Genomic DNA, 12267 nt, shown 5'->3' with positions numbered 1-12267 from the left:
AAATTCTATTAGAATAATGGCAAGTCCAGGTATCGATCCACAAGGACAAATGTGAAACTAGATTAATTCAATCGCAAAATTTCTAAATTAATTTTGATTAAAAAGATAGGATTGATTTTATAACTAAATAGCAATTAAATGAAATTGAGGAATTATATTGACAATTAAAATTAGGGTTTGAGATATTAATTTTCAGAAAAAATCCTAGGGCAGAGAATTCACCATTAACCACATGAATGAGACTTAACATTGGCTAACAATTGTGATTCGGTTTGAACTATCCAATATTTCACAACTACAAGTTTGAAATATTGATCAAGAGGGTTATCGCATTCAACATACAGGCACGAATCATCCCGAGTAGTACGAGTCGTTTGCTCTAAACTATGGTAGCAATACGACCCGTCTCTCATAGCATGACTCGTCTCATACTTTGAATACAAATACAAAGAAAACTAATGTATGGAAAGTATTAAACAATTACAGAAATTAAAATGCTTGAAGAGATGAAAGAAACACATATTAAAAACTTCTAAATCATCCATACATCCATTCAAATCAATTCACATTAAAGCTAATGAAAGATCCTATTACATGGTTGCGGTTTCATCAAAACCTTAGAAAAGACGACTAGCCACTCATGGAGGAGTGGGAAGAGGAAGAAGATGAGGAAGAAACCCCCATAGAAGTGTCCTTCAAGCTTTGGTCGAATAATCCCCTCTTTAGAACCCTAGCCTCCCTTTTTTCTGAATTAATTTTCGAACCCTAATTTTGACTATTTTTCTGTCTTATATTCTCAGCAAAACAGACCAAAAATTCCGTACACGCGTCCCTGGGTGGACCGCTCAAGCTCCCATGTGGTACGAGCGGTGGTGGGCTGCACGTGCGGTGGTCTGGCTGGCTCGGATTCTTCACTTCTCGTACGGAGAATATGCTTTCGCGCCCTTTTTGATTGAAATTTCATATTTCCTACCAAATCTGTACAAGTGCACGAAACACATCATCTCCACCAAATAAATAAAATTGAAAGACTAAAAATGTAACTTAAGTAGCCTCAATGTGGTACCTTTCGGCCAACATCAGTCTCAAACATTTTATTTATTTTTAATAAGTTAAAGTGTTATTTTATTAATTGGCACAATTTTTTTTAAAAAAAATTATATCCTAAAATAAACCAAAAAGCAAATTTTTTAAAAATTAACTTATTTGGTAGAAAACAAATTATTTAAAAAATAAAAAAATTATCAAATAATATAAGTGCGAGAAATAAAATAAACTATTTTATTATTGTTTCATTTGTAAGTTATAAACTGACATCTACCAAAAAATAGAGTGCAATACAATTCATTATTCACAACAAAACAAAGAAACAAAAATAAATTTAAAGGTTTAAACGTTTTTTTTTGGTTAATTTGTCTAAAATAAATTACAAATATATGAAAATTACATAAAATTACTTGACTTCCCTATGGCTCCATTTGATTAGAAAAAAAGATGGATAGAAATTGAAAGAAAATAAATAGAAAATGAAATATTTTTTTCTTGCAAGAATTTGATTAAGATGGAGAATTTTGTAATAAAAAAATTTAAAATTTAGTTATGTCACACATTCAAATTTTCTTATATTTTTTTCCAGGAAATTTAAAATTAATTACAATACCAATATTTGTTGTGCAATAAAATTAATTTTCTTCTACCTTCAAGCTAAAAAACTCATAAAAGTTTAAAAAAGTTTCCCTAACTTTTTACCTATTTCATCATAAAGAGTCTAAAGGTTGTAACTGAACCTTACCCAAAATTTAAAAAATAAATAAAATGTCCTGCTAAATTTGGAACACTTTCCATTTATTCTAAAATTATTTTTCTTTTTATTTTTAAATTTTCAAAACACTTGATAACATTTTCCATGAATAAATTTTGACGTATCATTGAAAGGAAAAAATAAAAGAAGAATTTCAAAACAGTGAAAAGTAAAAAAAAAAAAAAAAAAAATTGTAAAGGATGAAGGTACAAAATTTATTTATATAATTTAATGAATAAATTACTTGTATCTCAATTTTGTACACTCCACTTTATGGATATTTTTCCAAAAATAAATAGAGGTGAAAAATCTGCCAACTGTGAGCTGGCAGTACGAAGAAAAAAGAAAGGAAATGCTTGCAGCCTTGTGCTCACTCCAGGCAGCCAACAGAGATCTTCTAATTTTGTACATTCACCTTTTTTTTTATTAAAAAAAAAAAAAAATTATTTTTTCTTTGCTTTGAGTATACTAAAATATCAAAGTGTAATTACACGATCCTTATTTAAAATATAATTTATCTCATATGATTTAAAAAATTATAAATATTCTATTATTATAATTTTTTATTTAACAAAATTAATTAAAAAATTAATTTTTTAATTAATTTTTTATACAATAATAAAATTACTTAAATTATTAATTAAAATATATAACTTAATAAATAATCTCAAAAGGTTTTCATTTAGTTGACCCACCCGTAATAAAAAGTACCAAGTACGTGGGCTGAGATGTGATAAGGCCCAAAGTATATGTCTTTATGGCCCATTCGTTGGGGGTTCCGAATTCGGATAAACAAAACCTAGTCGACTCAGTCCGGCGTCTGAAGATGGCCGCCCAGGGCAAGTACTCGTGCGACACAGCCGCGCAAACCCTAGAATGGATTCACGCCATTATCGACTTCCTCAAGCCTTACAGCTTCTTCTTAGATGCTCATGTCGTCAATTTCTTCAAGGTCTGTCTCTCTCTCTCTCTACTCTCTCTCTACTCTCTCTTTCTGTGTATATGGTATTGGTATACATGAATCGTTTGTGTGACATCGACAGGATAGACTGTGGGAAGCTGTAGATAAGGAATGGATTGATTGCTTACGAAGTGAATCCGTGGAAAATCTTATTCAAATTCCTTCTGGTGCTGTCCAGGTTTCTTCCTGTAATTTGCTTTTTTTTGTTTACAGTTTACTTGTTTACACACGTTTATATATGTGTGTGTGTGTGTGTGTGTGTGTTGTGTTTCTGTATTCGATTCTGTCACAGTGGAACTATTATAATGTATGTGTGTATATTGCGAAGGTTTTACTGTGTGTTATGTTGAATATGTAATTTGCCTGCCGACAATGGAACTACACACATGCTCGTTGTTATGATGATGAAGTTGCAATCTGAAATTAGAACAGACACAGACACAGACACACCACTTGGCCACTTATAAGTAACAGGACACCTGTTAGATAACGGTTGGATCAAGAAGATGAGGTGATTTTGGGTGGTTAATCAGTTAGTTCATGTGGCAAAATGTTCTTTTATTATCTGTATGCATTATTGAAAATATTTGTAATTACAGTTAGTTTTTTCTCAGGGTTGGTTTGGGAAGTGGCTTTTTGGCTAAAATATGAGGTGAAAAAAATTGAAGTGTTTGGGAATGACTTTTTTATTTTTTACGAAAAAATGTGCACAAGTAGAGGGAATGTGAGTGATTTTTTTGACTTTTTTGTATTTTTTTTTTTGGCCTTTTTAGTGGTTTTTTTTGGCTATAATAGCCTATTGCCAAACACACCCTCAATTTTGTGAGAGAAATTGCTTGAGTTGTGTTATTCTTTAGCCAGGGGTGTAAAACAAAGGACTCATGGAACAATTCTTAAAGCATCATTTTGAGTATTTCTTGGATGTTTTCTCTCTAAAGATGTTTCTAAGAACTCCTACTCAATGCATGCAATCGAAACTAAATGAACACATTTAATCAACAAAGTAGGCCACTTGGGATAATCCACGCTTTATTGGCCAGCCAGCACGATCTGTTTGGTCCTAGGAAAACAAAAGAGGGATCTTCAACATTTTATGAACAATTTCTTCTTCAAATGTATCTGTCAGAGGTTGAACCTCCTAAGTCGTAAGTATTATTTTTATGTCATTTTGTTATTTCAATGGATAAACACTATTCTACAAAACCAGTCATGCCTTTCTAGCTCTCTGAGAAGAGGTGAATCAAAGTCCATCAACTTGCTACTTTACGCCTATGCTCTAGTGGAATATCCATGTCACTCTGTCGTTCTTTGTGGGCTAGCATAGTTGACTATGGTACAAATCTGGGAAGGTTTGCTCTGCAATTTGTTCAAAAGAGAGTGGGGCTTGTCATCCAACCTGCTTCTCCATTTGCACTTCTTCTAGTGGAATGAATTGATTTGCTTCACACTTACCAGTCTCAAACGATTGCGTGTCTGCTTATTTGCACTCTTTGTTGTCCTCTTAGCTTTTTTGAGTTGACTTAATATGGAACTAGCCAACAACAGTAGTGTCATTCTTTTCTTTTTCTTCTTTTACCCTTTATCCGCACTCTGACTGACCAAAGACAAATGTTATGGGCACTCAGTCCATTTGTTCCAAGTCCTGATTTTCTTTCAGATTACTGTCTTTTGGATGTTCTCGAAGAAAAGGTAATATTTCTGGGCAAAACCACCTGCCCCCTATAGAAAAAGATGCATGGAAATGTACAAGTAAGACGAGCTGGGAGTATGTGGATGTTCTCCAAGAAAAGGTAATATTTCTGGTCGAAACTGCCTGCCCCCTTTAGAAAAACATGCATGGAAATGCGCAAGGAAGGGGAGTTGGAGTTAGCGGACGTTCTGTATACTATGATCCACCTTTTTCATTTCTTTCATTTTATTGGCACTAGTGATGCCTCTCCTGAACTCTTCGTGCTGATTGTTTGTCATGATCTTGGGATGACTCTCTCTCTCTCTCCTTTTTACTCAGTATAACTATTAGCTTTGTGCTGACCTAATTTTTGCTTCTGTTGTTTGCTAGGATTACTGGCCATCTTCGCTCAAGAATTTTGTCCTTACCTCAAGATCTCTTGCGATTCCTCGTGAACAGGCAGATCTGCAGAAGGTACTTTTACATTTATTTTATTATTCATGTTAGCTATTACTAGTATATTTGAATAAACCCTTCCTGTTGTACATTTTGAACCATCTATTGTGGATACATTGTCTTAGGTTTGTTTCATGCCCTTATGTTACGAAAAACACCGGGTTGTCTGTGAGCAATCCAGATGACTTTGTTATCGGTCCTGTTTTCAAAACCAATTTACCTATTTTTTAAATCCATTTTTAAATAACCAAGTGGGTGGATTTTACGGTTTCTTGCAGGTTTTACCGGATCTGCACTTGAGTTCACTTGATAACGTTCTTACCCAAGGCATGAATCAGAAGAAAAAACACGAAGTACGTTATTTGTTTCTTTGGTTTTTTTAGTTACATTGTTCCTTCTTTCCATTTTGGCAATGCACATGCCAGCTGAAAGTTGGAATTTTTTTTATGCAATTGCTGTCATGAAGATCCAATTAATTCAACTCAGGTTGTTATCTGTTGATTGTGAATAATACACAATCTGATTGAGTAATTGCAACCATTCACTCGGCAAGTTACTTTCAAATGTTGAAAAAGATTGGTCAATAGCCCATCAGAAAGTCTTTAAAATGGATATTCTGGTAATCTGTTGGTTGAGTTGTAATATATGCACTGTTTGTTGTGATGGAACTATGGAGGCTGTCTTGAAACTTGTCCTTGAGATAGAAGTACAATTTCAGGTGTCAAAGAGATCTTCTCCTAAAACTACTTATCAAAAAATTAAAAAAAAATCTTCTCCTAAAACTAACTAAAAGCGCGTGATACAATTTCCCTAAGCTTTAAGGTAGTATTATCAACATAAATGATTCCTTGAAGGATTTCCCCCACCTCCCCCTGCCTGTATAATTATAGGAACTGTTCTTCCTTAAATATATTTGGAAACTTAGGAAGTCATATGAACAATGTTGAATCCAAGACAAAAAAGGAAAGAAAAAAGAAAAAAAGAAAAAAAGAAAAGAAGATTTGATGAATTATGCTTGTCTTCAGATTAAAAAATATTTATTTGAGCCCCTTGAGTTCTCATTAATTTGGTTTTTGGCTAGTATGAGGGTTCTAGAGGGCTAATTTGTTGAGTTAAATTTTGTGGGAGCAGGTCAAAGCTTTAGCTGCCATTGTCAGTTCGATTGCAAGGAGTGTTGGAGCTAGTACAGTAGTTGATGTTGGTGCTGGTCAGGTGCATTTTTATCTGTTCCTTATGCTTTGCTGTTAGTGAGCTCATTTCTTTGAATTGATTCAAATACATACATTTTAGAATCTTTTTGATGCAGGACAACGTATAGTTTTTGTATTATGGGGCTGTAAGATCTGAAAAAAAGGATAAGTTTATGATTTGCAGAGAATAAGATCTGAAAAGTGGTGTTTCTGATGATTAATGTGCAGCAAACATATTTGAATCAGCAGGACTTGAGCAAATAAGAAGATAAGAGAGGAAGAAAAGTATAATCAAGAAATGAGTTTCACACTCATTCTTTGACTAAAAAAGAAGAAAAGAAATAAACTTTCATTCATCTCTAAACATTTGTTGCATTGCAGCAAGGGCCCCTTTATGTAGTCGATACTAGAAAACCTGAAGACACGAGAGACTTTGTAAAAGTTGCTCATTCAATATGGAAAACCATATGAGACTGAAATTTAGCAAAATAGATATCTTTTAAATAAAGAATAAGTTGGATTGTATCCCAATATAGGACTTGTATCCAACTTATAATAAAACTCATGAAATAGGAAACTAAAGAACATAAATTCCTTCTTAAATTTTTTTTTCTCCACAACAATATAACTTTCTGAAACTCCTACAATGACTTCGACAAATCGTAAACACTAGATGTTGGGCACATGCGATGCCTGTACAATGACTTCTGACTTCTTTTGATCTGCTTTCCGCTCAGTGCTCTGCTTCAGATTTACAAGTTGAAAAAAAGAAACAAAGAAGTTTAGGAATGAAGCAGAAACATTGATGTCTTCAGCAGTTGAGTCAATATGGGAAGCTTTCCTGTGAGGGAGAAAGCCTCTTGAAAAAAATCTTCAGCCCAGTCAGTAAAGAACATGCTTCATAGCTTGTGGGCCTGTGGCTAAGGATATCTATTAATTGGAAAAACCCAAAGCAAATGTTCTTTATGTTGCATTCATGTGAAAATTTATTTTTTTCATCACTTCAACACCTACATCCAATTCATTTGTTCTTGTAGGGTTATCTGGCTCAAGTACTATCCTTCCAGTGTCAGCTTTCTGTAATTGCAATAGATTCTTGTTCTCATCATGGAAGGATTACAGATGCTCGTGCTGAGAGAATCAAAAAACATTATGCTGCTAAGATCTGTAAATCTCGGTATGGTAGGAATCAACTAAAGTAAAAGCAGTTGTTGCAGTAGTTATTTTTTTGTTTTTGGGAAGGCAATCTAAGGTGTACCTTAATAGGGTACTGTTTTCATGATGACTGGCAGCACAATTCTACATGTCTCTCATGCTAACCATATGCCAATATATATATATATATATTTTTACCTCAATGAAGATCATTTTTCAAGCTGTTCTATTGTAGAATCACATGATGGACAGGTCACATAGATGATTTGTGCATCCAGGTGCTCTATGCTGAAATGTCAATTATATCTCATGTCTCATGTAACATAATGCTTGAATTGGCTGGCTTTCCTTGTAATTCCATTTGATCATTAAAAAATTGTAGATAAGTTGGGATCCACCGTCCACTTGGGTTGAAACCTGTCTAAGTTAGATTCATGACATGCTCTAGTCTTGCCGTGCTGGGTGGAATATGCAATTGCTGTTGTGCTGTAAAACATGTTGTTTACTGTCTTTTTGGTTATGTTTCCAGTATATATATTGAGATATTTTTTGTATGCGTTGCACCGTTTGACTATATTTATTATTTTGCTAGATTGGAAGATAAAAACTCGAGCATGCTTAAGACAGTTACATGCCGTATACTGTCCACTGACATGTTGAAAGCATTGAATTCCTCCTTACAGTCAAAAGATGATGTTGAGCATTCAAATGTGATTGGACAAGTTGCAGGTGAATTCTCCCATGGACTTTCTGAGAGAAATGGTCTTTCATCATCATCATCTTCTTCTCCCCCTTCTGAAGGCAGCAAATCTCCATTGCTTCTTGCTGGACTTCATGCTTGTGGAGACCTCTCAGTGACAATGCTGAGGTGAGCACTAAAATACACCAGCATTTTTTTGCCTCTTTTGAAGAGTTATATTTGTTTCTCATCTCACTCTTAGAATACTTTATATTAGAGTACTTTATATTGTTCATAATTGGTTTCATCTATCTATTTTTTGTCTTTGTTTTTGTCTTTTTAGGCTCGTTAGAATTTTATTACCAAAATAGATAGAGAGATGCAATGAGGTTCATGACACAACTCTAAGGGTCCCTCAGAAACAAGCCTCGAAGGCAACACAACTCTGTTGTGAGATGCAACATGAATATATGACATAGCTAACAAAGAAAGTATAACCCTTATATCCGTGACCAGAACACTCCCTCTCTCTCATAGCCCAAGAGGCTAGGCATACAGAGGTCAGAAACTACACAAGAAACGAATAGAATCATTAACCCACACATTTTCCTTAAGAGTGTGAACTCCTTGCAAGCTTTAGATTTTGAATTTTTTCTTGAATTCCCTTTTGTTCTCATCTCTAGGAGTGACATTCATCATCCTTTTAGTTTCATCGTTGGCATTATGTTTTATCCATAGTTTTTTTAGTAGTTATGCTTGAACCCCGAAGTTATGCCACAGTTCTCCAATCTCATGGTCTTGCTCTTGTTTTGTCATGGCATGCAATTTCTGTTTGTGCTTTAATATTTATTCTTGCAATTTGTAGTTCATATTTGTAAGTACCTAACGGAAAGGTTTATTTATTTTCTGAGGACTTTTTTGGAGTGCAATGAAGTTAAAGCAGTGGTCAGCATTGGTTGTTGTTACAACTTGCTGTCTGAGGGAGGAGCTGAAAATTTTGATTCTCATTGTGGTTTTCCCATGAGTAAAGGTATTAAACAAGCTGGTTTGTTACTTGGCAAAAGTTCCCGTGATCTTGCCTGTCAGGTATGTGCAAACCATGCATGCTTTCCTGATTAATTTGTTTTTTTCTGGGAATTAATTGGGTCGATGTCGGTCTATTGTTGAGGGAAGATAAAAGCTCTTATCTCCTTCTTTGGATCCAAGTCCTGGTTCATTATTTATGGGGAACTATTTATTTTTGAGGAAACTCATTTATCAGTCTTTGCAGTATACAAGTGTACATTGTTTTCTATTTCAGAGTGCAGAAAGATGGAAAGGTTTGGGAAGAGATGCCGGTCTTCATAATTTTGAGTTGCATGCTTTCCGTGCTGCCTTTCAGATGGTATTTGCTGCGACACTTATTGTTTTCCTGTTACATTAGTTTATTGATTTATATTTCTCAAACTTTCCTTGTTTTCTACTTATTTTATTAACTTCCACTAATCAGTTATTCAGTATTTTGAAGGTTCTTTATCGATATTATCCAGAAATTTTGATAAATAGTCCTGCAATAGGGCGTCAAGGAAAAGCTTTGCGTCGCCAACAGAATCGAAGGATTCTAGAATCTTTTTTACAAAATGAAAGCACAGACTCTCCTAATTCCTTATCTCGGAATAACTGCAAGAAGAAAGGAAATTGTCTTACCATGAAGTCTGTTAAAGCAGGAACAGACAATAACAACGGTAATCCCGTTTGCCTGTTTATTTAATCATTCAAAAGTTCTATATTAGGATATTTAGGTGTAACCGGCACACACCCATGCTTACATAAGCCTTCACCTGCATCTTATAAAAAATAGTATTAGACCTTGTATGAGGCCCATTAACTGCAGGGTAAAATGAGCAGTGTTCTTTCGAAGAGGACCAGTTTCAGTTTTATTGTGTCCCAGCTTAAAATGGTTTTTTTTTGTTTCAGTTAGCTCTTTGATGCAATGTATGACTTTCCTGTTGGCTGATTACAGGGACGTACGAAATAGATAATTGTGATTCTACTCTTAAATCTTGTGGCGGTGCTGATTCTTTGGGCTCATCCTGTGGCAGTGATGGCTCGTTTTATGGTTTTTTACCTAATCATACTGCTAAATGTGAAGAGGCTAAACCTGCTGATAAATATTCACTTTTTGAGAGATTCTGCGAGTCTGGACTGCATCGACTTGGTCTCTATTATTCAAAAGAAATTGATTTTTCTGGACTATGGAAGGAAGCTGAACCTTTTGCTGTAAGTTGCTCTCATATCTTTTGTCATTCCCCCCCTCATGCTCTATACAGAAAAATAGCTGTACCTTTTATATTACTGAGATTTTTTTTTTTTATCCATGAATTAGTCAGACTAGATACCAGTACTGGTTCCCATGTTAAAGAAATGGTCTGCAGTTGTCACATTTACGAGATCTAATGTCATTGATTGATCCAAGAAAATGATTATTACCATGCAATACTTCTTAAACTTTTATGTTATTTGAAAGCATGACATCTCTAGGGACAAGAAGTAGAAGAATTCATTTTATTATTGGCAGCCAGTCAACTGAATTTTGGCATCTTTAAGATAGTTGAGTGGGTAAAAGCGGCTTAATTGAGATAAATGTATTAGCACATACAAGAGGTGTGCTACTGCGTGTCACAATAGGAGATCAGCTATCACAATACTGATGAGTAGAAAATTTGAAATATGCTAAGAATTTGAATTAAAGTATGCACTGCACACTTGAAACTCTAAGAAGTTGGCAAGTGAAGTGATGAGGGGGAATGGGGTAACAAACATCCAATAAAGATTGTGATGATGTAGTTATTAATGAATCTCAATGAGATTACCTTTCTCATGGAATAAGATGATTCTTGCAATTTATTTTGCTTTCTGGTTGTCACCATTGTAATTCCTAGCAAACTAGTATGTGTTGAAGTGAAAAAAAATCTCTACAAAAGTGTCCATTTTAGGCAGTTGGCTGGTTGGCATGTACTTTATGTGATTTTGTCTGCATGTGTTGGGTCTCTAGATTTTACTGGAGATGATCAGTCTGGTTCATTTTTATTTTAAATGGGAGCGACAATTCAATAATTTCACTCGAGTTCTACTTTTGTTCTCTTCCAAATACTAATAAACATAACAATTTGATGCAGGAACTCATAGGGCTTTATTGGTCTCTTCGGGCTGCATTGGGGCCTGTTTTGGAAACAATTCTTCTGCTTGATAGATTGCTGTTCCTCCAGGAACAAGACAATCCTCTGGAAGCAGTCATGTTACCGATATTTGATCCCACATTATCACCAAGGAATGTAGCTTTAATTGCTAAAAAAGTTTTGACACAATCTTTATTTGTGAAAAATTACTGAAATCTTGATCTGAAACTCGAATAGGAGCTAAACATTACCACAGGATTTGATTTAAAAATTCTGCAACTTGAAGGTGACACTGGTTCAGCAATGTACTTGTTAGTTTTCCATGTTATATGGTTCACATGTGATTTAATTTTCTTTAATGTGCAAGGTAAACTCAATAGTTCTTACTGGTGCTATTCCATACATACTGAAATGGCTTCTGATGGCTGCTATGCATTGTTACAAGAGTCATTCATACGATGCTATGAATAAATGCTGATCCTTACGTTTCATTTGCTTTTAAGAATAGAAGGAAAAAAATCCTTCGCCAGTTTACCAGAATGATGAATGGTTTAGTTTTGAAGCTACCTGAGTGTTCAACGAATAGATTTCTTGAAAATAGAACTTAAAACATTAGGCAAGGTTTAGTTTGTTTGGACTCTTCTTTTGTTTACTCTTTTGTTAGTGTTGGTGAAGGCAAGACTAATCAAGTGCACAGATTACAATTACTGGAACTATTTCATGCTGAGTTAAGGTGGCAATTTTTTTATTGCATCCGAACATGGCTCAGATGGGTAACAGTAAGTCTTTTTGTAATATTTCTTTTGGGCCTGGCTCAATCAAGCTTGCATATTAGTGATGCTTTATTTTTCCGATATACAGATTTAAATAATTTCTTGATGTTATGAGAATATTTTGGATCATCTTCATACACCTAGGTGTCCTTGTTGTAGATCTAAATGAGCAATTATTGATCAATTCACATTTGCTTGTGATTACTTCAATTTCCCCCCCCCCCCCCCCCCCCCCCCCCCCCCTACTTTCCCAGCTTGTGCAACATGCATGTTGGTAATACCGTCTTACATTGATTAATAGTCTACTAACGGTTCTTACATGCAATTTTAAGTTCTTTGGATCTATAATTTTGTTGCTATCAGCATGGGAATGACAATTTCCCTTGGAAGAGTTGGACAAAGAATACATTCGAAATCACATGCCA

At 34.6% G+C, this 12267-nt stretch overlaps 1 protein-coding gene across 1 annotated transcript; it reads left to right on the top strand.

The window, feature by feature from the left end:
• The first annotated feature begins 2489 nt into the window (after positions 1-2489).
• On the top strand, positions 2490-11428 carry LOC114278097 (S-adenosyl-L-methionine-dependent methyltransferases superfamily protein). The gene is made up of 12 exons (XM_028220090.2): positions 2490-2753; positions 2845-2940; positions 4822-4905; positions 5166-5240; positions 6019-6099; positions 7115-7254; positions 7825-8100; positions 8823-8997; positions 9212-9295; positions 9419-9635; positions 9914-10170; positions 11070-11428. The coding sequence occupies exons 1-12, from the start codon at positions 2559-2561 to the stop codon at positions 11280-11282; spliced, it is 1893 nt and encodes a 630-aa protein (XP_028075891.2). The 5' UTR covers positions 2490-2558; the 3' UTR covers positions 11283-11428.
• The last annotated feature ends 839 nt before the right edge of the window (positions 11429-12267 follow it).

The sequence above is a fragment of the Camellia sinensis genome, chromosome 8 (genome assembly GCF_055761805.1).
Source record: "Camellia sinensis isolate YWXY chromosome 8, ASM5576180v1, whole genome shotgun sequence".
NCBI lineage: Eukaryota > Viridiplantae > Streptophyta > Magnoliopsida > Ericales > Theaceae > Camellia > Camellia sinensis.
This window is presented reverse-complemented; position numbering and strand designations above follow the sequence as displayed.

Coding starts and splice junctions, on each gene's coding strand:
- LOC114278097 (XM_028220090.2), top strand. CDS start 2,559: ATGGCCCATTCGTTGGGGGTTCCGAATTCGGATAAACAAAACCTAGTC. Junction 6,100..7,114: donor TTGATGTTGGTGCTGGTCAG/GTGCATTTTTAT, acceptor TTGTTCTTGTAG/GGTTATCTGGCTCAAGTACT. Junction 9,636..9,913: donor AGGAACAGACAATAACAACG/GTAATCCCGTTT, acceptor GGCTGATTACAG/GGACGTACGAAATAGATAAT.